Source organism: Triplophysa dalaica, chromosome 13, assembly GCF_015846415.1.
Source record: "Triplophysa dalaica isolate WHDGS20190420 chromosome 13, ASM1584641v1, whole genome shotgun sequence".
Taxonomy (NCBI): Eukaryota; Metazoa; Chordata; class Actinopteri; order Cypriniformes; family Nemacheilidae; genus Triplophysa; species Triplophysa dalaica.
This window is the reverse complement of record NC_079554.1, coordinates 12,831,694-12,857,494: the sequence shown is the minus strand read 5'-3', so window position 1 is coordinate 12,857,494 and position 25,801 is coordinate 12,831,694. Positions and strand designations below refer to the sequence as shown.

Here is a 25,801-nt window from a genome sequence, read left to right as displayed (position 1 = left end):
TGTCATTTGAACCCCACTTCCTGTGTCAATTAGCTCATCCAGATTAGTCGCTGCAGCCTCAACAACTCTTGCTTTGCTGGTGGCACGGTGGCATCACACCTCAACGCAACCATACGCGCCAACCACTTGGCTAAGGCGGTTCCAGCCCCACGGGTACTGTTAGTGCATGCTAAGTGCCCCCGGTCCCATATGGTGTAACATTACAACACACAACACCATTTTAGTACGTGGTCATATGGCAGTACATATTGTGTCCTTCCCGTTTCAACCACACCCGGTGACTGCTTCTCTCAGCAACAGTGGCAAGTTCTTTGAGTCCTTAAGCTGTCTTGCAATGGAATTTGAAACAAAGCCGGTAAAACCGGTAAAACTTTCGCTGTCCATTCTCTTCAGCCTTCACTGCAAAGTTGGCCTCTTCCCAAGGTGCAGTCACCTCAACTTTGATGACATTCCTACTGGAGCTGGACCACAGAACCATGTCCGGCCCCAGGTTGATCGCTACGATTTCCAAGGGGAAAGTTAGTCTGTGGTTTATCTCTGGCTATACTCGGCAGACCTGAATCTCGGGGTAAGGGCTAGGCCCCTTTTTTGTGCCCCTCCCGAATAACTTTGAGTACTTTGTGTGTGTACGTATATATAAATGCACCTACATGTGCAGATAAGAAATATTTACATGAATATACATTTATATTTAAATATAATTTACAACATAAATATATAATACTCATGTCTGTTTGTGTATTTATGAACATATAATTGAACATATAATAAACATTTCCACATACACTTAGATTATATAAACACAAGCATTTATTTTATTTTGATTAATCGCGATAAATCATTTGAAAGCACTATTTTGTAATCGTTCAACTTGTCTCAGTATGCTTTGTATCTGGTCGCGTGTCGTTTTTTGCCATGCCTCCTTAAATTCTTTGGAGACTATGCGACATCAATACAAAGTTTTTATTCACCTTTAATCATATATTTGAATAAAAAACGAAGACGTCGATTTTCCAAAGATACAGGTGTTTAGATATTTCAACCTGAGGTAAAGTGATGCGAACACTGCCAATTCCCGACACGGTTTGTTTATTTTGTCTTTTTCTAAATATAGATCCCTGACCACCCACTCATTTAAGGGAACCAGTTTGACAGAAGAGCATCAAAGCAATATGTGGCACCAGGTGAACGAGTGGGTGTTTTGATCTCGGGCTATACGACTTAAGGGAAGTTTTTAATGATCGCACCTTTCCGTTTTGTAGGCAGTGGAAAATAATCCAAACATGTTTACATGCTGACATAGAGCCATGAGAGCATAAACAGTGGAAAAGTCAGAGAATTTTTGTTTGTGTGCTTCTCTAGTCTTTAGACCCATAGCACTAAACATTTTGCATTTCTGCTTTTCTGACATGCTCAGTTCAGTTTACTGGATATCGTTGCTGACCATGTTTTAAATCAGGTTAAATAAGCTATCTAATACGCTTCCAAGAATTGTAATTGAGAAAACATCTTGAAACTTTTCTCAGGGTATTAGGATATCAACATATCTACAATATGTATGGATCAAAATTGTTCACAAGAAGTAGATTCATCGTCAAGTATAATTCACAAACTGATGACTTTTGAGGGTTTAAAAACGATAGACTACCGGTTAAGTGTCTTCATTGAAAGCAAAGAATTAAAAAAAGTATTCTGTGAATCTACCTCTTCCTCTGTGATGTCATCAACCGTGGCCCTCATCATCCTGTCCAAACCACAACATCATCCTGTGTTTGCTATCATACTCTTACACAACCTATATGCTCTACTGGTAACATATTGCATACATTTAACATAAATGGTGCCAAATTTACATGGGGATTCCAGTTTTTGAATTGGGGGTTGAAAGTATTCCCCTCCTGACCTATGCACAGGCTTTGGTATTACCACAGTCAGCCACCCAGTGATGGAGAAATTCAAACGAATGATGCTTGCTTATGTTTATCATTTAGTGAGAATCCAATCCAGCAGTGAAAGTTAACCTCAAACCAAAAAACAATGAAGACAGAGTAAACTGTCATAATTCTGAGGAATAAAGGGACATTTAGATTCAGATTTTTTTTGTATAAGCAATAATTTATGCACACACTTTTACTTTTTTATAATTTTTATTTTTTTATAAACCACTAAATTTAAAAAATGATGCAAAAGCTAATTGTAAAAAAATATATACTCAAATTTCACAATTATATTATAAAAAACAGGCACAGTAAAAAATTTTTTAAAAAAATAAAAACAACCTATATATACATAGCCTATATACATGAAGTTCTTTGAATTTTACATTCTGTCTCATTCCATCTCAATTAAACATAACACTGGTGCGAGGAATCGGTCACAGCGAGACTGCACATTTACATTCTTTTCAGTAATTTCATCAAATAATCTGATACAATCATTCATGTACACAACCAAACAAATCATTCTCAGTATTAAACAATATTTGACAACAGTCTTGTAGTCTGAGGCTGTCGGTTAGCTCTATGGATTATTTAGACACGATTATGCCCCAGTGGAGAGTATTCAAGCTCAAGGTTAGTTATCAGTGAAGCTTTAGCTTATAAAATGTATGAGTTCTTTTTCAAGGGAGTAAACATAATCCTAGGTTATTGTTCCCTGTTTCGCACTGTTAATTCTGGGTTAAAAACCTGGGAAGTCACTGTACATTTGAAAATCGTTGGGTAACATTCACATTTGCATATTAGTTGGACAGGTACAGAACCTGAAAATCTCTGAAAATTTCTCTTCAGTAAAACCATTTTAATGTTAATCCGGTGCAAGTCTTCATAACCCAGGGTTAAAAGCAATGCTAGCCCCACTTCAAAATTACAAGTGTGAATTTTGTGATTTTAAACCAATGTTAAGCCAGAGAAAAGCTCTTTAGCGTCAATTTTGAAGACCGTTGTTATGGTGATGTGTGATGACTCTGTGGAAATCTTGGCTTGGGGTGAGGCTGTGTTCAGGATTCAGGTGTGGAAGGTCGTGAGTCCGAATATAGTTCATGCTCCCTGGATGAGCGAGGAAGAATAGCTGTCGAGCAAACAGTGGCTCAACCTAGGACACGAAGACAAGATAAGTAAGTCATTATATGAAGATAGATATAACATACATGATTACCGCTATGCCACATTTATAACTATCAGTGAGTGTAAAAGAGAACCAAAGCATTGTTTGGCCTGGAACTGGTAACGGTGTATTAATTTAAGGGGTTAAAAATTCACCTGCACTGTGTAGGTCCTCTTTGTTCTTTGTGCATCGGATCCTTCATCCTCAAAGAACAGTAGCACTTGGGAACGCGGAGCGGGGCGGGCGTGCAGGCTGTAACTCTGCAACTCTATTGGAGACAAAAGAAGAGACAAAGAGTAAGATGGAGAAAGGGGTCTTTAAATATTAATTGTAATAAATTCTCATTCAATCTTGTATGTAAAGAAAGGTCTTTTTTTATATATTTGTCTCATTACAAAACAGGGCCATCACCACCTATTTCCATCTCCAATGTTCAAATTTCAATCAATCCAAAATGTTACAGAGTTTTGTTATTTAACCTGTTTGACTAAAATATTTTTGTTGCATATGTTATTGTCATTTTATTCATACAATATCAAGTCAATTGTGCTTTGAGTCACTGACAGTACATGCTGTCTAACATCTGTGTTTCATTTTTAATTTCAGATTCAAATTCAATTGAAATTACAGCGAAGTAAGAACAAATCTTTTATCATTTTATTTTGGGGTAAACTACCACTAAAACTATATACCTTAAATCATCTTAATACTTGACAGGTTTTTTGACATGACATTTAGATTATGATTAAGGACAGGATCATATTGTCTGGTCTATTTTATTAATGCATTTTCTTCGATCCTGTGACTGTTAAATGTGGATTTTCTCAGCTGTATTTATCGTATGCTGGGAAGTGCTGTGAAAATCACAACAATCATTGAATCTATGAGCAGAAGGAGGGCGTGAGTAACCCATAGTTGACTGACGTGGTGACTCAATACATGTCAACCCACAGATAAGAGTGACACACTATTTACTGTAAAATCTTCTGACCTGTTTGTTTACTGTAACACGTACGTTTCTTTGTAGATGGGCTTTTTTGATGTGCAGATATGATGATGTACACAAAATACACACAATAAATGACTGATCGAAGAGTGGTGACCTATTTATCTCAATCTCTTTGATTTCGGTAACATACCTTACACTTGAATTTTTGAATTTCTTAATGTGTACTAACCTGTTATGAAAAGCTGGGTGTCCAGAAGTTTACAGGTCTGGTCTCTCTCTAGCTTATTGGGTTTGTTAGAAGGTGGCGCATGAGCTCCATCCCAGTACACCCTGCAGGAGCAGCGGCGACGTGCATACAGCCCATCCGGGGTCACCCAGAGCTGAACGCCGCGTTCCAGGGATGTCCCTTCAGCCTGAGGGAGTTCAACCAATTCTGGGGTGCCGGGTGAAATATATCCTTGTATCTCTCTGCTGGGACCAATCTGGCAACCCTCTGGGCCACTCACTGTTACCTCTCGTACCAGAGCATCCCGGTAAAACACCATCACGTGCAAGCGGTAATCTAACCACAGAAAAGGACCAAAATTAAAGTTATTGTCTTCTTAAAACTAAATGTATGGTCATTATGTTTTGCTCACTCAAAGAAAATAGGTGAACAAATCAAAACAAGTTTAATAGGGGTTGTTAATGTTAATATTTTGTCTGTAAGATGTTTTAGGCATGTTTGTATATTTTGGGTACCTGAGAAAGCCAAGGCCTCTGATGATCTCATGCTAGAGTCCAGGGAGAAGGGTGAGGGCTGTGGATCTGATGCATTGCAACTATAGAAGGAGCCACTGAACTGATATCCTGCACACATAGAAACAATGGAGATGTAATGTAATTGTATGCTGCATGAAATGATCTGTACTGTCTAAAGCATAAGCCAAAAAAAAGTACCAGGGTCCCAGCGTGCAGTGTAGGGGTTCTGGCTGTAAGAGATCTCAGGAAGGGGGGAGTAATCTCTCCATCCTCTCTCTGCTGGGGACATGTAGTTGCACACCTGTAATGAGAAGTGCAATGTAATTTCAAGTGAATACAGAAAGGCACACCAGCAGAGAAATAAACATAATGTTTAAATCTAACCTGAGAAGGCGCAGGGGCATATTGCGGGTGTATGGGGTAACTGGGTGAGGATGAATTGGACTGCGAATCTTCCACAGATCTGGATACTGTAACATTAAAACATGTTAGACTTGGATTTCTTCTCAAAAAGTATTTGCAAGATAAACCTTGCTGTATACGAATCAATTCATTCACGTTGTAAAGAAACGCGAGGGCGTTTGTTTTCGCGGCACGAGGAGATGTTGCAACGCGCGCTCATTTTTTTAAGTGCTTGTGATTTCTATAAAGCGCGCTCTCCCTTGCCTTTTTTGGATCCCTCCGGGATGATCCTGTACACTTTATAGGGATCCGATATGTCAAGCTGACTTCTCTCCACGATCTCTTCGAAATCGTTGCTCTTGTTAAGTGCGCACCGAAGGCGCGTCTTCCACGTTGGCGGGTCAGGTTTGTCAATGCCTTCTCGGTGTTTGCCTTTGAACAGCGCCCAAGCCTGCAGAAAACGGATGCCATAGTATGAAAAAGCATTTAACTCAGTATCACAAAGATCCCGTTTAAGTTTAATGCTCGAACACTGCGGTACCTTGAAGAGCGCAGCATCCTCATCTCTGTTGTAGTCCTGCTTGCCCGCGTGCTTCCACGGTATTCTGAAGATGCTCTTCTCCTCGTTCTCCCACACCAGCCCGGGGTATTTTCCGCTGTCCACCTGCTCGATCAACCACTGACGCAACTTTCCGTTACCGGAGCTCCCGTTCATCGCGCGCTCTTCATCTGAACACATCTGAGAAAAAAAAAAATTATATCATTCGCACTTTTTCGTAGCAAAATACGCGCAAAAATCTGTAGAATAAGTAGATGAAGTAAATTTAACAAACCAATGAGGTGTAAAGTAAAACGAAACATATGCTTACTGTAGAAAGTACTGGAGCGCGTGGTGCCCTCCTCAGACCTTTCGGGTTTGAAATGTGTCAGTAATTAGTTCAGTTTTCGACTGCGACTTTCTTAAGTCTTTTGCATTGACGGGGGGCGGGGCTCGCCCCAGACACCTGTTGCACGCTCGTGTGATCCGACGGACGTCCCGTAAACGTGCGGGGGCAGTACTTGATATCATGCCCCCCCCACACACACTCAAACGGGACTTTTGCCGTTTTTATAAAAGAGATTTTATTTCTTTGAATGCGATGGGGTTTAAATGTCAGATGTTTGTTTATAGGTATCAGATGGTTTTTGCGTTCCATTGAGGTCTTTCTATAAAGTTTGTTTATCATTCCATTTGAATTGATTAAGGTGTTCAAAAAAAAGTGACACAGCCAACACCATGCAACTACACACAGGCCTACAGAAATGATTGGGTAAATTAAATAAGATTTAGCAACGCTCTAGTCATTTTATTTAGAGTTACTCATAGGACGCTTTTTGGAAAATCTCTCAATATATTACTGTTTTAACAGACTTAAAATACTGCTCAAAATTAAGGGAATACTTAATCATCACTGCATAACACCAAGTCAGTTAACCTTTAGGAATATCAATATACCCCGGTAAGGAAGCATAAGCGGTACACTGGAGAGGCAACAGCAAGGGTGGTCTTGGGAGGACTTTCCTTAGAGGGTCTCACAGACCTTCACGTGCTATGAAGTATTGGGATGAAATCCAAGTCCGGGAGGAGATCCCCCAGGATACCATGTGTCATCTTATCAGGAGTTCGACCAGACATTGTTGGGAGTACATTATTACTAACAGTATGATATGACATTCAAACAAGTTGACTCAGCCAGTATTTTCATTTTTTTACAGTGATTTTACTGTAATTCATGACCTGAAGAAGTTTTTGATTTTGGCTTTCATTGACCATTGTCACAACATCATGTAATAAGAGTTTTAACCTGTTTCCTTCATTGAGATCTAATTCAGTGTGATTTAGGTGTTCCCTTTTTCAGCTGTGTTTATGGAGTGGTAAAAAGTTAATAAATAATCAGAGATCATAGCCTAAGTGAATTTTCTTGGAGAAATTCTGGTAAAAAGTGTGCAACCTTCAGCGCTGTGTGTGCGTGCATGTGTGTGAGGAGAGAAGCTTAAGTGGCCCGTACTTTAAAACACAGCAAAGTAGCATTTCTAGCAGAAAGATTGTGTGTTAAAATTGTTTAAAACCGTACAATTTTAGTTTTAAAAAAGATAACATGACCAACTTTAACTTTGCATCTTATAAAAGCTTTTAATACATAGACTAGATTTTGTGTGTATGTGTGTGTGTGTGTGTGTGTGTGTGAGATATTTTGAAGAATGTAGGACAGCAGCAGTTCTGGGGCACTTTTGACGGCCATTGTCTTTTTCCTACTATTGTTGTCAATGGGGTCCAAAATCTGTCTGATTATAAGAATTCTTCCAAATATCTTTCTCTGTGTTCATCAGAACAAAGAAATGTATACAGATTTGGAACAATTCGAAGGTGAGTAAATGATGATTCCTGTAGAGCTTTCCTGTAGCTCAGTGGTAAGAGCATTGGGTTAATAGCGCAAGGTTGTGTGCTGATCCCAGGGGATTGTAAATATCTATGTAAAATGTATAGGATAAAGCAATGTAAGTCGCTTTGGATAAAAGCATCTGCCAAATGCCTGAATGTAAATGATAGAACTTTCATTTTTGGGTGAAGTATATCTTTAAGAAAATGTGAAATGTCTAATATTAGGCTATTAACTTAATTTCGTAAAAATCTGTATTTTTGTATTCTTGTAGTTATATTAATTGCAAAATATATTGATAATGATCTTTTGAGTGTAACTTTTCTGATCTGTATGTACCCTGTTGTTAACAGCAGAGGGCAGTAATGGAGTCCTTTACCAAGTACACAGCAACCACTAAATAACACAGTGCAATTTCATCAATGCAATTTTAATTTTTATTAGATTTTCAAAAATGGCGTGGCTGTGGTAAGATGTAAACAAAATTGTAACATCTTAAATCTTGCCCCTTGAAAGTACATTATTCTGTTCCGCAAAATAATTAAAACGTAAAGGTGATCACTATTTTTCTGTTATAATATGTCAAAATAATGGTAAAACTCTTAATAATATTTTAATTAATCAGGATAGCAGTTGATCCCCATCATCCTACTAATATGTTGATTGCCGATGTTTAAATGGGTATAACATGAGCTGATGAATCTTTACAAGAAAAATGACGATAAAAAACGTCATAGAGCATCTCAAAGTGCTAATAATGGAGAACACAGGGAAGAAATATGTGATTTGCAACTAATGGGAAGAGACTAAAAGCATCGGTGGAAACTGCTATAAAGCTATTCCAAAGCTTAGGCTATAGTGAACATTGCTCTTTCCTCATGGATTTAGATTTTTTTATATGATCATATTAACCTGTTTAGAGCACTGCTGGTATTATCTTATTTAAAAACAAGTTTTTATTAAATCTTAAAACAATTTGGTCTAAAGATCAGTAAAGTCAGGTTAAATGTTCTCTGTTATTCAGCTATACCGGCTGTAGCTATACCCAGCTACCCAAATACGTGAATTCCTGGATTCGTCGCCTCGACGTAACCTCGTGACGTAATCTGCCGTTCGTGGTCACGTCGTGACAACGTAATGGATTCAAATAACCGTGTTTGGGAACCAGTTAGTCATTTAAATGTTTTATTTAATATTCTTTGGGCGGAAACGCAATACAACTAGTTTAATTAATCCTTATTTCCCCATAACTATTTTTGAGACTTTTTAAATGACATATTATGACACAGACACAGTGTTGGAATACTTTTCAGTTATATTAGATAAAACCAACCTATTGAAAGCAACATTATCAAATCGCGTTCAAAACAGTGTACAAAAATGTTTAAAAACATTCAAATGAAGAACAAAGTGTTTGTTCAGATAACTTTATAAAATATAGCATCGAGCATGATTCACGACAGAAAAATAATAAGCCCTACCGAAGCACAAATAGCATATGATAAGATAAGATATTTACTTAATGTGATTGTTGGTCTTTTTATACAGAGTTATTTGTCCTCTTCAAGCGACGTGTAATTCCAAGCTATTGGAAAAACTAGTTGTTCCCTACATGGGCTTTCATTTTTTTTCCAGCCAGATCTTTTAAAGTCCTTGTGTCTGTTATGTAAATGTGATATGACATTTTCTTTGGACTATGAGAGTCAACAATATCGGGAGTGGCTTTATAGTAAAGACACGCCCCTTAATAAAGGAACTTATATTGTTCAGAAAACCTCTATAAAGCTCTTGAGTCATAACATTAGTAGCCCGGAACAAATGTCGGATTTCCATCAAGATATTGTGGCAACGCGGAAGAACTAATCGTATAAGAAGAATGTAATGTGTCTGTGTCAATGTCACATGACACCGTCCTGCCAAAATGACAGAAGTGAAGAACTCCAGCGAACATCCCAATACCAGCACCGACGACAACTATGACGAAACTTGTGTTTTCTGTACGATCGCAAATGGTGACTGTCCACAGACTAATATACTGTTTATCGTAAGTTGACCTTCTATCTCTCTTTTCGTCTCTATCTTTAAGGCAGTTCGGTTCGATCCTGCTTTTACTTAAAGAATCACTCACATCATTCCGGATACATTGTAACATAGATTCTCTACTTTGTTGCCGTCCGTTTTGTCAAACATTGAAAATGTAGTTTGTATTTAAGCAGTAGTAGTTCGGGTCTACTTTCTGAGGAAGCAAAGTGTGTGAGTGTCCACAAGAAATTGATCGGTGAAAAGAACTTTATTGTAGTTACATGTTTGCTGACGTGCTGAATTTCCACCTATTTACTGAAAATGTATAACGTTAATGCTCATCAGCAGGAACACAAATAATCTCAGACAATTTTGTCCATGACAACGATTTACGACACACCACGACATGTTCCACGCATGCGCACCTTTGTACCGCGAGACTTTCATTCACTCACAGTGAAAGAAAAGAGAAGTTTGCTCTTTAATAAAGGTTCAAATTGCCACCTATACATGTCTAGTGAACCAATAGGTTGAAAAAAATCTTAGTATGCATATTCATCACAGTTCAGAATAGCTTTAAAATTAAATTAACATCAATAATGATTTCTTTTCACAACAAACAAGTGGAAAACATTTTAATCATTTATTTTGTGATACTATAATAAATGTCTCAGCTGGGTATTTTGGACATATTCAGCTTTATTTCTCCCCTTATCATTATTCACGGTATAAATTATAAATCAAAGTCAATTATTGCTATTATTTAGATTATATAGATAGATATATTCGTCTATATAGATCCATACTAATACAAAATAACTCAATTTGAAGTTGACTAATATTAGCATCTTTTCATAAAAAACGACACAACCCGTCTTTGACAATACTACTGACCTCAGATTGAAACGCGTCAAGTTACGTTCGGCCTAATGCCATAAAGCAATGAATCGCAAAAGGGAGTACGGAAGAAACTGAAGGTTTTGCAGTGACTGAAAGACTCAGACATTAGACGTGTAACCTAAATTGTGTATGTTCTTGTAATAACTCCTTTATTATTTTGGCCTGGCAACCATGTCAACACATCGTAATGCTACATTTAAAAACATCAATGTAGACCCGCCGTGAACTGTTAAATGAGAAACACAATGTAGCCTACAAAAATTCAGCGCATGAGCGATACCAATAGTGTAGAGAAACCGTGACGTTTACTACGTAATTACGCGCATGCGCAGAATGGATCGTGCAGGCATTCTTGTCATCCTTTATCTTCTTGTTGTAGCAGCACTTACACTACACAACACAGACAAAGTGCACTACGCTCACAACAAGAACTTGCTTGACTCGCAGATGCGACCAACGTCAAAAACACCTCACAATTCACGCTACCTTCTAGTTTATTGGTGTGTAACAAACAGGCAAATGCAAGGGCAGAGACCAAAAACCAGGATGACAATTATCCAAGTGTTATTCCATTAAAACACAAACTCATTCTTATGAGACACAACCCTTTTTAATGGGTTGAATAACCACAGATGACCAGGTCCCCGAGGACAGATGGCAAGGAACTCAGTCCCACTCTGGGTCAGCCAGGTGTCCGAACTTTCCAGGAATCAGGACAGGGACAAAGCAGCTTTAATAGTCTTTACGGATACGAAGTACAGGTAACAACGGCCAAATATCGTCCCGTAGTCCACAAGACCACGCCATTCTCTGATCACGCTAAAGGAAGCATGAGCTCTCCTAGACCGCAAAATAGGCCCTCACTTGTTAACACATTTACCCCACTAACAAACTGTCTTCACCGCCGGAGACACTAACTGTCCCAAGCGGCCGTTTAGCGTACACCCCACATCCGAACACCCAAACAGCCTGTCAGACAGCATTTTTATAATCCGCTTAAAACGCATCACCTGTGCACTTCAATTTCATAAGCCCACGCCCACTCACATAACCTACGGGACACATTTACTCGACTCCCTCACATCACAGGTGTATGGCGAACTAGTTGTTAGTGTGTTTACGCCATCCACTGGAAAGGAGTGTGAAACATTGAAGTGATATTAAGACTTGTCCCTTTAGCATAGTTTTAAATAGCTGTATGTCTGTCATACCAGCCATTGATCTGTCATGTTAATGAATATATACCAGCAGTTTTTAATTCCTCCATGCACTAACTTGACATAAACCTTCTGCGCTGAAAGTGGCTGGATTAGTTCCACAGTGTCACACACGTCGAAATCACTTGACCTGCATATACTTAAAGGGATACTTCACCCAAAAATGAAAATTCTGTCAGCATTTACTCACTTTTGAGTTCTTCCAAATGTTTTACATTTCTTTGTTCTGGTGAACACAGAGAAATATATTTGGAATCATGCTTATAACCAAACAGATCTAAAAAATCATACTTTTCTACTTTTAAAAGTAAAAGTACTTAAGTAAAGGAAAGCGGTAGATTTTAATGCACTCATGGATTAAAAGTTTAAAAACAACATTTATTTATGGACTGTAGTGGAGTAAGTATGATGTGCTTCATACTGTAGGGAAGTATTTTTTGTCCAAAGTACTCTGATAAAGTACAGATTATTAAAAATGTACTTGAAAGTAAACATGCTTAAGAACTATCCACCTCTGGCAATAAAAGATAAAATATGCAACTCTACTTTGATCAAGAAAAATAGTGCTAGTATCGGATCAGGATCGGTATCGGCCAGATATCGGAATCAGATCGGCAAGGAAAAAGTAGTATCGGTGCATCCCTGTTATATGTTTTTCTTTATAACAGCACATTTGAACAAAATAAAACAACACTTGCTTATAAATTCAAGTCAAAGCTTCAATTGTTACTTATAACTTTCTGTAGCTCATATGTTAAAGTGAATAACAAATGTGTTTTTTTATAGGATGAAGACTTTGTTTGTTTCCAGGACATTTATCCAGGTGCAGCTCATCACTACCTGGTTGTTCCAAAAAAGCATATTCACAGTTGTAAATCCCTTGAAGCAGATGATATCAGTCTTGGTAAAGTATTATAATCTTGTTTAACAATATAATATTTTTTGTGTTTATAGTAGCGACCTGAAGACAAACAAGATTACGGTTTCTGAAATAGTTATCACAACAGAGGACTGGGGCCACTAGGGAGCATCGAGATGACTTGAAATTGTTTCAAAAAAGACAAAACAAGCTTTATTTACTAAAAGTCAAGATATTTCTTAGTGTTTGGCTATTTGAAATAACAAAGATACATCCCAAATTCAAGAATATTTGACTTTATAAGTATACTGTTATTTTAAATAGATTTTGTTCACATCTAAAATGTGATTTTCCTGAGCAGTGAAGAAGATGGCAGAGATTGGAAGAAGAATGTTAAAATCCAATAATGTCACAGATTTAGAAGATATCAGGTACTATATCTATTATTTACAGGTACTTTATGGATTATTACATTATATTTACATCACTGTATGTTAGCCTAGGGTTCCATGTGCCACCATATATCAGCGTCCCCCACCTCCACCTGCATGTTCTTGCACCTTATAGTCAACTTTATATAGAGACGGAATACAAGTTTACAGACTTCAGGTACCTCACAGTAAGTCCCAAGAGCCTAATGGATGTAAATTTAAACAAGACAATTAATGTGATTATAAAGCTTTAACAATTTAACTTCTCTTTCCTGATGTTTTAATAGGTGGAAGCGTTGCTTCATGCTCTAGAAATGAAAAAGGGGGGTAGAAAACTCAAATGGATTAACTGCTTTCCCAAGTATATATGAAAAGAATGTAATCACAAGAAACTTTAGTACATTGCAATATTCTTTTGACTGTTCATTTCAGTGCTTTGACTTTAAAACTTTTGAAGGCCAGTCAGTTTTATTATATTTGTGTATGTTTTTTTACTAAATAGTATGTTAAAAACTGATGTAAACTTGACTATTTAAGTAATAAATATTTATATATTTAAAACAATAATGTGTCATTAATTTGATTGATAGATATCTTAATACCTGATATGGATTACATATTATATTCTGTGTTTTTATAATTTTTATCATACAATGTTTTAGCACTACACATTTTTTGTTATATAAAATGTCAGAAAACTGACCATTACCCTGTAACTCTAAAACGTGCAATTTTATTGAAATGTTTTGAAACAAAATTGAACAATATTTTTATACATGTTGCATATATTTTATACTGTTCATCATCAAGCAAATAGTTCACCAAACAGGTGTTCAAAATGCAAGTGACTTAACAATAAATGAAACTCTTACAATAGTGATATTTATACTGTATGTATATATATATATTTTTTTATATATGTATAATGGAAACACTCAAAAGGAATTTCACTGGTACCCTTCTTATTCAAAAGTAGAATTTAAGATGATTGTGGAGTTATTGAAGTTCGATGCTTGCATACATTACAAAGGAAACAAAAATGTGATCTAATGTTTCATAAGTCTCATAGACGTTATATAATGTGTTTTAAAAAAAGTCAGTTCGACACAATCAAACGGGACTTTTGGCGTTTATATAAGAGATTTTATTTCTTTGAATGCGATGGGGTTTAAATGTCAGATATTTGTTTATAGGTATCAGATGGTTTATCCATTTGTGTCTTTCTATAAAGTTTGTATATCATTCCATTTAAATTGATTTAGGTCTTCAAAAAAAAGTGACACAGCCAACACCATGCAACTAAAAATACAGAAATTATTGGTAAATTAAATAAGAAAGAAACTCTTAAAAAAAAAATATTGAATAGGATAGCAGAGGATCGTCTTTGTTATGGATGTAACCTCCGTTTTTGATGGAGGGAACAAGACGTTGTGGCAAATGATATTTGCATGTCGGAGTCCACCCCCGGACGCATTGTTGCATGAAGGACACAACATCTCGTTCTCTCCATCAAGGGAACTGAGATTACATTCGCCCTGCCGGGGGTTACTACGTCTGGAGCTTAAGTAGAACTTAAGTTATATTTAAGGGCACACTTAAGGGAAAATTACACATACAGTTCTTTATGCAACCGGGCCCAGGGCTTCTCTGCCAAGCCCGCCCGCAGGAGGTGCTTAGTGATGGATGGAATGCCTGTTGTTCACCCAGTGGGGTAAGAAGCCATGCGAAAATAGCTCGCTGACTCGCCTAGGAAGGGGGAAGGGGGTTTCACAGGCGTACACCCTCCCGGCCGCCGGTCTTACTTGTTGATACCATGCAAGACTCGAGCTAACACCGGTTTTACCCAGGGGCTGTTGAACCTTGTGAATGTGATGGGCGTAGCCCAACCCGCAGCTCTGCAGATGTCTGCCAGAGAGGTGCCCTGAGCCAGTGCGTTGGTCTCCTCCTCGACATCCTCTTCATGAGGGCCGCCTTGGTCTGGGGCACCGGGTTTAAAAAGGACAGGGCTGCTGGGGAGCAGACACCCATGTGTCCAGGTGGCCGCCATCACTTGGGCACAGGTGCACCGCGACTGCATGTTCCACCTGGAGCACGTCGACATAGCCTCTAACTGCCCCACCATCGAGGGAAGTAAGGACGACGGAACTAGTTTGACATGAACAAGCTGAAAAGGGGGCGTTCCAGGTCATACTTAGTTCCTCATGCACCTCCGGGAGAAATGGAACCGGTGCCAGGTGCGTCTCAGAGTCGTGCTCGAGGTACCATGTGTCCAGCCACGAGCGTTGGGGAAGGGGCGGTGTGGTGCACTGCAGCCCAATGCTCATGGCGGGCTGGGAAAGCATGGCTGACATCTCGCGGTCAGCCTCAATTGGGCTCGACCCCCCGAGGGAGGTATCTCCGAGGAATCGTTGGGGTCGGATGCCAGTAGGTCATCCTCCGATGCTGCAAGGGATGATTTCATCATCAACACGCACTGTTTCCGTAATATGTGGCTGAGGAACAAGACGGGGTGAGACCGCCTCCTGGGGAACGGTCAGATGAGCGCTTGGCTGATGGATTTACCCTCACAGTAATCCCCACATCACACTCTTCGCTCACCGTAGCGGACGGCAGGCCATAGCCACTGCTGTCACGGAATGGGAAGCAGACAAGGTGGTGGATGGATCCCAAAAGAACACAGCCACCCGTGACTGCAACGTCTGGATCGCCGTCCGCCCGCAGTGCCAACGAAGGATGCTTAGCGTTCTGGAGACCCAAACACTTGAGGCAGACATCAATTGAAATGTTTTAATATTCTTTGGGCGGACATGCAACACATCTAATTTAACTAGTCCTTATTTGCCCATAACTATTTTAGAGACTTTTTAAATAACATACAATGACACTTGGAATAGTTGGAATATTTTTCATTTGTTTAGATATCCCCCCCCCATATTAACAGCAAAATACTGACAGCAACATTATCAAACGTTCAAAACAGTATACAAACATGTTTAAAAACATTCAAATGGAGAACAAAGTGTTTGTTCAGATAACTTTATAAAATATAGCATCGAGCATGATTCACGACAGAAAAATGATTAGGCCTACAGAAGCACAAATAGCATATGACGAAAAACACATAAATATAAGATATTTACGTAATGTGATTGTTGGTCTTTTTATACAGAGTTATTTGTCCTCTTCAGGTGACGTGTAATTCCAAGCTATTGGAAAAACTAGTTGTTCCCTACATGGGCTTTCATTTTTTTTTCTGCCAGATCTTTTAAAGTCCTTGTGTCTGTTATGTAAATGTAATATGACATTTTCTTTTGACTATGAGAGTCAACAATATCGGGAGTGGCTTTATAGTAAAGACACGCCCCTTAATAAAGGAACTTATATTGTTCAGAAAACCTCTATAAAGCTCATGAGTCATAACATTAGTAGCCCGGAACAAATGTCCAATTCCCATCAAATTGTTGTAGCAACGCGGAAGAACTAATCGTATAAGAAGAATGTAATGTGTCTGTGTCAATGTCATATGAAACCGTCCTGCCATAATGACAGAAGTGAAGAACTCCAGCGAACATCCCAATACCAGCACCGACGACAACTATGACGAAACTTGTGTTTTCTGTACGATCGCAAATGGTGACTGTCCACAGACTAATATACTGTTTATCGTAAGTTGACCTTCTATCTCTCTTTTCGTCTCTATCTTTAAGGCAGTTCGGTTCGATCCTGCTTTTACTTAAAGAATCACTCACATCATTCCGGATACATTGTAACATAGATTCTCTACTTTGTTGCCGTCCGTTTTGTCAAACATTGAAAATGTAGTTTGTAATTAAGCAGTAGTAGTTCGGGTCTACTTCTGTGGGGGAAGATTAAGTAAAACTAGAACGAAGAAACACAATTGTTTCTGTAAAAGTCCTTTCAATGCAAATGCTTCTAGAACCTGTTCTTGTCTAAGGTCAAGAGTGTGCCGCTGTTGTGCCTAATTTGCACCCCCCGGAGATTACGACTCCCCTCATAGACTTTGATGGGGATTCGCTAATTCTTAACACGATCTGTAATCTCAATGAATATATACCAGCAGTTTGTAACCTTCTGCAGTGAGAGTGGCTGGATGGTGTATAAATGTATTTGTTCTGATGAACAGAAACATATTTGGAATCATGCTTATAACCAAACAGATCTCAACACACATTGACTCCCATAGTAGGAAATAGACCTTTAGTTTTACTTTCACTTTCAAATTTGTCAATATATTAGTCTGAATTAATGCGCTTGAACGTACGTTGAACTGAAACGATGATGTGTCAATGACGTTACTGAATGTACCTATTTTTTATAGGTAATTTTATAGATAATGCTTGAGATGCAAACTCTTGTGTTATTTACACAAAGAAATAGCCTATGCAGTTTTGAAACCACATACCTTTTATTTTATCAAAGAAACACATTTTTATTTCCAAGCACTTGACGAGATTGCTCTTATATGTCATTAAGCTACGCTATATATTGATTTATATATTATATATTTTGCTTTATAACAGCACATGTGAACAAAACAACACTTGCTTATAAATTCATGTCAAAGCTTCAATTGACATTATGTAACCTATAGGCTAGGAATTTGTTACTTATAACTTTCTGTAGCTATAAAGTGAATAAAAAATATGTTTTTTTATAGGATGAAGACTTTGTTTGTTTCCAGGACATTTATCCAGGTGCAGCTCATCACTACCTGGTTGTTCCAAAAAAGCATATTCACAGTTGTAAAAACCTTGAAGCAGATGATATCAGTCTTGGTAAAGTATTATAATCGTGTTTAATTTACAATTTAATACTTTTGTTGTGTATATAGTAGCTACCTGAAGACACAACAACACTTTGGTTTCTGAAATAGTTATCATAACAGCGGATTGGAGCCACTAGGGGGCGTCGAGATGACTTGAAATTGTTTTAAAAAGACAAATCAAGCTTTAAAATATGCAAAGGCGACTTAAAGTCAAGATATTTCTTAGTGTTTGGCTCTTTTAAATAACAAATATGGATCCCAAATTCAAGAATATTTTACTGTGTAGGTATACTGTTATTTAAAATACATACAGTTAATTTAGTTGTACAATATTAAAAACATGTGATTTTCCTGAGCAGTGAAGAAGATGGCAGAGATTGGAAGAAGTGTGTTAAAATCCAATAATGTCACAGATTTTGAAGATATCAGGTACTATATTTATTATTTACAGGTACTTTATTTATTATTACATTATATTTACATCACTGTATGTTAGCCTAGGGTTCCATGTGCCACCATATATCAGCGTCCCCCACCTCCACCTGCATGTTCTAGCACCTTACAGTCAACTTTATATGAAGACGGAATACAAGTTTACAGACTTAAGTTACATCACAGTAAGTCTCAAGAGCCTTATGGATATAAATTTAAACAAGACAGTTAATGTGATTATAAAGCTTTAACAATTTAACTTCTCTCTCCTGATGTTTTTATAGGTGGAAGCGTTGCTTCAGGCTCTAGAAATGATAAAGGGGGGTAGAAAACTCAAATGGATTAACTGCTTTCCCAAGTATATATGAAAAGAATGTAATCACAAGAAACTTTAGTACATTGTCGAAAGCGAGTCAGTTTTATTATGTTTGTGTATGATTTTTTTACTAAATGGTATGTTAAAACTGATTTAAAACTTGACTATTTATGAAATAATTATGTAACTGTTTAAAACTATAATGTTAATGTTGTAATCCCTTAAATGAGGATTACATATTCTATCCTGTGCATTTTTATCATACAGTGTTACATCACGACATTTTTTGTTATATGAAATGACAGAAAACTGACCATTACCTTGTATCTCTAAAATGTGCAATTTTATGCAATGTTTTGAAACAAAATAGATTTTTTTTTATACATGGTGCATATATTTTATCTGTTCCTTATCAAGCAAATTGTTCAAATAATTTATTGTGATTAATTTACCTGTGACTTACAATAAATTAAACTCCTAGTGATATACAGTCCTGCTCACCATTATTGGCACCCTTGGTAAATATGAGCAAAGAAGGATGTAAAAATAAATCTACATCGTTTCTCCTTTTGATCTTTCATTTAAAAAATATAAAATATTCCAACATTTCATTAAAGTAAAACAATTTGAAGTAGGGGGAATATCACATTGAGAATTTTTTTTTCTCTAATACACCCTGGCCACAATTATTGGTACCCCTAGAAATTCTTATGAGTAAAATACCTCCCAAGTATATTCCCATTGTTATTTACATTTTCTTAGCACACCAAAGTGACTAGAACATGACGTAGTCCAGTTATAACTTCTTGTTGCACTTGAGAATAAATATTAGTAACACAAAGCCCAACCCCCCATAGTTCTGATGTGCAATATAGCTCTGTTGAGCTACACAAAATACAAAATGGATTTAAGGAAATAGTTAAAACAATACGCAATTTCATTTCCAACATCAGGGCAATGATGAAGAAGTTGTAATGGACTGGAGATCAGCTTGAAACAGGATGTGTGTCTAGATTATCTCAATACACAACTAGGAGAAGAATTTGAGTGGCGAAAGACTCTTCAAAGAGCACAAATAGAAAATTGCAGTAATCAGTTGAATTTTGGGGTCAGAAAGAATTTAATAAAAATAAAGGAAAACTGCACATCCGTCACCACAAGTTGTTTGGGACACTGTACAAGAAACAAATCTTCTGCTCTCATACAAAAATAAACTGCACCATATTAATCCGCCATACTGGAACTTCAACCAGGACTGGGGTCAATGGCCATATGAATGAAAAATACTTTTTTTGGCAGCAATAACACAATATAGGTTTGGTGCACACTGGGATAAAAGAATGCCCCATGTCCACGGTTAAATATGTCACCAGATCCTCATTGTTGTGAACCTATTTTTATACCAGAGGTTCTGGACATATTGCTCAGATACATGTCATCATGTTTTATATCAAATACCAACAAGTAAAAAAATCTAAACCTGATTTGCTCTGCTAGAAATATTCTAATGGGTCGTGGTTAGATCATCCATCAGCAAAGAGCTGATTTTCTTGTAAAGTAAGGTTGCAGGGAGAATTAAATACAATTGTGTCCAACATATATGGAAGACAGTTTTTTTTTCTCAATGTGATATTCCCCTCACTTCAAATTGTTTTATTTTTTAAATGAAAGATCAAAGGGAGAAAAAACACAGATTTATTTTTACAGACTTCTTTGCTCATATATACCAAGGGTGCCAATAATGATAAGCAGGACTGTATATACTGTATGTATATACTGTCTGTGTATATATATATATATATATATATATATATATATAATATGTATAATGGAAACCATCATAAGGAATTTCACTGGTACCCTTCTTTTTCAAAAGTAGAATTTAGATTGATTATTCTATTATTATTGAAGTTTGGTTCTTGCATACATTACTTAGGAACCAAAAATGTGATTTAATGTTTCATTAGTCTCATTGGCGTAATATATTCATGTTATTTTCTAGAAGCAAGGATGCTTTAGTTGTGTGAAGCATCTAAATGGTTACAAAACGTATCTCATGAAGACATCATCGAGATTGTTAGAATACTTGCATCGCAAAACATGGCAAATTCTTCATTTACCCAACAGACGGCTCAGTCAGGAACAGTGCATATTTAGTTTAACGAGGTTAGAATAATGACATAAATAGGAATGTAAATGTTAAGCATATTTAGGAATGTAGTTATTCAAAGGCAAGACTTTAGCTGTTTTTTAGCAGTATCAGTCAGGTTTTGTGATCTCTCCATTTCAGTCTCCATATAGACTAGTCTCTATTCTGGTCTCCCATTCTTGACATCCTAGATACAATTTCACACAGTCATCCAGTTTCTGATCAACAGTCTCAGTTATTTGCACATGGGCAGCATCCACAGAACAGTTTCTTGAACGGGTTGTTATTGTCATACCTCTTTGCCCGTTCCAGTTTAACAAGGACTTCGTCAAGCTTAGCATCAGTTTTTTGAACATTGTTTAATATGTAGTCTGTCATAGGTCCTTGTTCCTCTACAAGCATGGCCACATCCAGGAAGACGTCGTGAAGGCTCTTGAGTCGACCTTCTAGATCCAGCAGGTCCCGATGTCTACTCTCAATCTGGTTGAGTGCAGAGCGGGCTGTTTTACCTTCCGAGATAAAGTTATCACTGAAGATGTTCCACTGACCGTTATCCAGCATCTCATCAATCTGGTCACCAGAAACATCTCTTCCCACAATCTCCATTTGTCGCTGAATGTGAAGCTTGCAGTTCTCCTTGTGGCTCATCTCTGCATCATTGTATTCTGTCATCGCGTCACGGAAGCTGTTGCTCAGGCTGGCGTACTGTGTCCGGGCAACTCTTGCCACAGCCGAGTTGACGCCATTATCCTCTTCTAGATTTTTGGCTTCAGCATCCATCTTCTGAAGGCGTGCTAGGATGTCTTCTCCACGGGTCTTGATCCCATCAACGATGACGTTGGCGTCTTGCTTTATGTGAGTTGTACGAGTTGGTTCACTAAGAAGGCGTGTGTTTTGATCTTTTAGACGCTTGACCTCATGTCGGATGAGTTGAATCTCACGTCTGGTTTCTTGAGCCACGTCGAGCACAAACTCCATCTTCTCGCTGTTGTCAAAAATGACAGCTTGCTGTGCGAAGTCCTCCTCCAGGTCCACATTGCTGAATGAATCTGATTCCATCTCCTCCACATGGCTGCTTGACACTGAGAAGGTCTGCAGATGGTCCAGTCTGTCCCTCATGGTTGCTAAGGAAAATTATTTACAGCAACAGAAAAATGACTGGCTTTAGAAGGAAAGAAGGAGATACACAACCTGACTTTGATAAACACATTCTAGAGCAACGCAAACACAATAACACAATGCAGGTTTTCTCCCTCATGTGATCATGGCTTGCAAGCATAATACATTTTATTCTTCATGAAACAAAACTGTTAGTGGATACTTACTCTACAAGTGACTCTGTAAAAGGCAATACTTCCTTATCAGCACTAAAAGTCACTTTGGACAAATTCATCTGTGAAACTATTTCTGAGTGGCGTCACTCACCAGACGAGTTTGAATGGTTTAAAGGGATATTTGTTTTTCTTTTCATAGGCTTCTCTTCGATCAGCACAAAATAAAGAAATAAATTACTATAAATGTAGTCAATATGGTAAAATACTACTTAATCGCTGCATGTTTTTGAGTAACATAATATTTACAAGTACGGAAGTCTCTAACTTTTGATTATTGAAAACTAACTAACTGAGTCACAATAAACAAAACATTTAATATTTAAATGTAGCCGTAATAATTACTATACCACAAGTATTATTTTAACATTGACGAGATAAAACAATTGCTTTTACATTCTACATTTCCAAGGATTTTCTCGGTGTGATTTCTATAGCAAAGTTCTCAACATTTTCCTTTAAATTAAAGTTTAAAAGTAAGATGATATAAACTCCATGCAAATGCTTCAAAGTAAATTACCTTGTCTCGTTTGTCCAAAATATCACAAGTCTAACTTAACAATATGTTAGGAGATGAAGTCCCATCCTTACTGCAGTGGAGCATCTGTAATGTTAATGGGGGTGTGGAAGGAATGCACGTTCCAGGGCGTGACTTTGACGCCAAACCTGTTCCCAAAGTGGAATGTCGTGTCTCCTTAACCCCTTAGATTTCTTTGTTTTCTGTAATGCTACTTCTTCAATCTTTATTGTTTAGGCAATGTTCTTTGTTTCATTATTTATACATCCCGTGACATTAAGCGGTTTCGTTTGGGCAGCGATGGCCAGCATGGGACCCCACATTGTGCAATAATAGTACAGGTCGAAGATAGCAAAGTTTTAGGAAAATGTGATTATTTGTTTTAACTTAAAAAAATGTAAATAATGTGTTAAGGTGCTATATAAAGGAACTCCAAAATGTGCAACTTTCTTACAAAGTTTTGAAAAACTGACTTCATTTTGTGTGTATTATACGTTTTTACTATAATTTACTGCATCTGTTCATCATTAAGCAAACACACATACATTGATTTATTCTACATAATAATTTCTTATTTTTTTCAGAAATCACTGTAGTAAATAATTAAAGGGTTTCACCGGCACCATTAGTTGCAAGAGAATAAACGTATTTGCTATATAAACCATTTAAACATAAATAAGATAATAATGATTACATCTTTTCTTATATCTCAAGTGTTGCAATTCTGCTGCCCTCTGCTGGACTCATCGATCTCTTCACAGTTGACGATGGACGAAGTTTGTGTCTGTTGCGTCACTCCACTCGCACGCGGTGATGCGATCTATTATTTACCTTGAGACGGAGGGCATAGGATGAATATCATGAGATGAATGCACATTGCAACAAATAGGCACAATCGAATGTAGCGGGTACGACCGAAGGAGGTGCCGAAGACAAGGGGTGTGACTAGAGGAAAAAAGTTGCCCGGTAGGAAAGAGTTTGGAGAGGTGTATGTTTCTGGCAGGATTAGGTGACACACCGACTCGCATGTGGATGACAGTGCGTGCCCTGTGAAACACCCGGAAGGGAATAGCGGAAAGGTAACCCCCCTGTTTATTATAGTGAATAGGATGTTGGTTTTAATGTTGTATATTATAGCTGTGTGACTTCCGAAGTGGACCGATGTTCATGCCGTAATCGGAGGAGTTTGTTGTTCGTGACCATGTGCGAGAGTGCACATAGGCGGGTCTCATTGGACTATTGAGACGGGCACGAAGGGTTGATTAATTGGGGAATGTGGGATGAGGGCTTTTAATGTAATTATAATAAAGATGTTTTGTTTTTATTTGCAGTACTGCAAGGCCTAATCGTTGCTCTTGTTATTTCTTATTTTGTTTAGGGTTTCTTTTGTGTGAATTCCACCAATAAACCCTGGCAAACTTTTACCTGAACTTGTTTTGTGTAAGAGTTTTCATTGAAGAAAGTACTGTAACATTAAGGTATGTAACGTTGATGTTAATTTTACTTTTAGGAAAAAGACACTAGTGAGCATAAGAATCGTTTTACAACGTGTTTCTCTACAAAAACACAAAGATTTATCCGTTTTTGATGTATGGGTTGTTGATATAGATTAAATATTATATATTTTTTAATATAACGTTACCTTGCTATTAACTTAAATTACAATTAGTAAATAATGGCGTATTTCTTCTCTCGTTCAAAAATCGCATGTCGATAAAGCAAAGCTTTACAAAGGCTTTATTATTAAAGTGGACCTGCAGACTGGTTCTTCTTGTCTAACAAGCTCACCTGACACCACTATAGGCTACCACTTCCTCACGTGACTCAAGTGTTACGTAACGTGACAGACAAATATTCGGTAATGTTGTTTGTAAGCTTTGTTGGATGTGTTGGTCTATCGTTACACCTCTAAACTTTGCTCTCTTTTCAGAATCATGAGGGACAGACTTGAACACCTTCAGGCGGTATCAGAATCCGATGGGACTGTAGTGGAACATGAACAATCCCAGGCTCTCCGTTTCTCAGATGGAGACCACGATGACCCTCCTCAGGACCCCTGCAGCACCAACCCTGATATGGAGTCTGTCTTTGATGAGGCACAGGAAGCTCGACGTGAGATTCAATTGATCCGTTTGGAAGTGAAGAATCTCAGAGAGCAAAACTTGCGCATCTTTACGGAGGCGATGTGCACCGGTACCCCAAATAACAGTGACTCTAATGCTATTGCTGCTGATATTAAAACCCGTGGACAGGAAATGCTCGCGCACCTTCGCAAGATGTATTCCCATGCAAAAGAGTTAGAAGAGAAGTATGGTGTCAATTCACCTGTGGCAAGAATAGCTCGAGCCCAGTATACAAGCATAAGCACCGGCTTCCGTGATGCCATGGTGGAGTACAACGAGGCAGAGATGAGCCATAGAGAATCCTGCAAAGCATACATTCAACGACAAATGGAGATTGTGGGACGAGAAGTCACAGGTGACCAAATCGAAGAGATGCTGGAGGTCGGCCAGTGGAACATCTTTAGTGAGAACTTGGTTTCAGAAGGTAAAACTGCACGGTCGGCACTCATTCAGATTGAGAGCAGACATACAGAGCTGCTACAGCTGGAGAGACGCATTCAGAGCCTTCATGAAGTTTTTATGGATGTGGCTATGCTAGCAGAAGAACACCGGTCAATGGTAGACTGCATTCACACCCATGTGCAATCAACTGAGGTGGAGGTCAGGAATGTCCTTGTGAAGCTCGAGAGAGCCAAGAGACATGATAGGAGCAATCCCTTTAAGAAAATGTTCTTCTGGAAGCGGTGACATTGCCACGGATGTTCAAAGGAACTGTACCAAATGTGATAAATTGCTATTCTCTGAACTTTTATTTTGTATACTTGGTTTAATATAGACCTGTTCCTAATTTTTTGTTTAAACCACAAGACTTTAATGTGATTCACACAGTTCTTAAAAAGAAAAAAATACCTTTGTGTCTGTGGCAAAGAGAAATATTGAAAAGAGATTGTAATGTAATAAAACATGAAACGAGGATTGTGTTCAAAAGACAACTTTGTGTTAAAGTGCAGTATTAAATAAATGACTGTAAAGTAAACATTTGGTAAACTGTTTTATTACGAGGTATACATTTTTTACTGTGTGTGTTCCTTTTTGAGGCTTGAACACAGATAAATTGAACACAAAGCTTGTGACATGATAGCGACCGCTGGATCCCAATAG

The 25,801-nt window shown here is 37.8% G+C and overlaps 5 protein-coding genes across 9 annotated transcripts; 3 read left to right on the top strand and 2 right to left on the bottom strand.

The window, feature by feature from the left end:
• Positions 1-2,189: 2,189 nt before the first annotated feature.
• irf4b (interferon regulatory factor 4b) lies at positions 2,190-6,153 on the bottom strand. Its single transcript, XM_056764708.1, has 9 exons — positions 6,067-6,153; positions 5,739-5,936; positions 5,462-5,648; positions 5,180-5,265; positions 4,994-5,096; positions 4,796-4,903; positions 4,284-4,616; positions 3,261-3,373; positions 2,190-3,093 (listed from the first exon to the last, which is right to left on the bottom strand). Exons 2-9 carry the CDS (start codon positions 5,934-5,936, stop codon positions 2,926-2,928), a joined length of 1,296 nt encoding a protein of 431 aa, XP_056620686.1. The 5' UTR covers positions 6,067-6,153; the 3' UTR covers positions 2,190-2,925.
• A 3,090-nt stretch (positions 6,154-9,243) lies between these two features.
• LOC130434512 (adenosine 5'-monophosphoramidase HINT3-like) lies at positions 9,244-13,613 on the top strand. Of its 3 annotated transcripts, none has more exons than XM_056764710.1 (5): positions 9,248-9,661; positions 12,543-12,660; positions 12,977-13,046; positions 13,114-13,224; positions 13,334-13,613. In XM_056764710.1, the coding sequence occupies exons 1-5, from the start codon at positions 9,539-9,541 to the stop codon at positions 13,356-13,358; spliced, it is 447 nt and encodes a 148-aa protein (XP_056620688.1). In that variant the 5' UTR covers positions 9,248-9,538; the 3' UTR covers positions 13,359-13,613. The 3 variants fall into 3 exon arrangements, with proteins under 3 accessions (XP_056620689.1, XP_056620688.1, XP_056620687.1); XM_056764709.1 differs by having other exon boundaries at positions 9,251-9,661; positions 13,114-13,234; XM_056764711.1 differs by having other exon boundaries at positions 9,244-9,661; positions 13,119-13,613.
• Positions 13,614-16,442: 2,829 nt separating this feature from the next.
• LOC130434692 (adenosine 5'-monophosphoramidase HINT3-like) lies at positions 16,443-19,089 on the top strand. Of its 2 annotated transcripts, none has more exons than XM_056764986.1 (5): positions 16,443-16,711; positions 17,749-17,842; positions 18,192-18,261; positions 18,329-18,449; positions 18,549-19,089. In XM_056764986.1, the coding sequence occupies exons 1-5, from the start codon at positions 16,589-16,591 to the stop codon at positions 18,630-18,632; spliced, it is 492 nt and encodes a 163-aa protein (XP_056620964.1). In that variant the 5' UTR covers positions 16,443-16,588; the 3' UTR covers positions 18,633-19,089. The 2 variants fall into 2 exon arrangements, with proteins under 2 accessions (XP_056620964.1, XP_056620963.1); XM_056764985.1 differs by having other exon boundaries at positions 17,725-17,842; positions 18,549-19,061.
• A 1,334-nt stretch (positions 19,090-20,423) lies between these two features.
• stx11b.1 (syntaxin 11b, tandem duplicate 1) lies at positions 20,424-22,665 on the bottom strand. The gene is made up of 2 exons (XM_056764982.1): positions 22,581-22,665; positions 20,424-21,853 (listed from the first exon to the last, which is right to left on the bottom strand). The coding sequence occupies exon 2, from the start codon at positions 21,846-21,848 to the stop codon at positions 20,961-20,963; it is 888 nt and encodes a 295-aa protein (XP_056620960.1). The 5' UTR covers positions 21,849-21,853; positions 22,581-22,665; the 3' UTR covers positions 20,424-20,960.
• A 681-nt stretch (positions 22,666-23,346) lies between these two features.
• Positions 23,347-25,676, top strand: stx11b.2 (syntaxin 11b, tandem duplicate 2). 2 transcript variants are annotated; one of them, XM_056764983.1, is made up of 3 exons: positions 23,347-23,656; positions 23,956-24,055; positions 24,508-25,676. In XM_056764983.1, exon 3 carries the CDS (start codon positions 24,512-24,514, stop codon positions 25,385-25,387), a length of 876 nt encoding a protein of 291 aa, XP_056620961.1. In that variant the 5' UTR covers positions 23,347-23,656; positions 23,956-24,055; positions 24,508-24,511; the 3' UTR covers positions 25,388-25,676. The 2 variants fall into 2 exon arrangements, with proteins under 2 accessions (XP_056620961.1, XP_056620962.1); XM_056764984.1 differs by lacking the exon at positions 23,956-24,055.
• Positions 25,677-25,801: the final 125 nt, after the last annotated feature.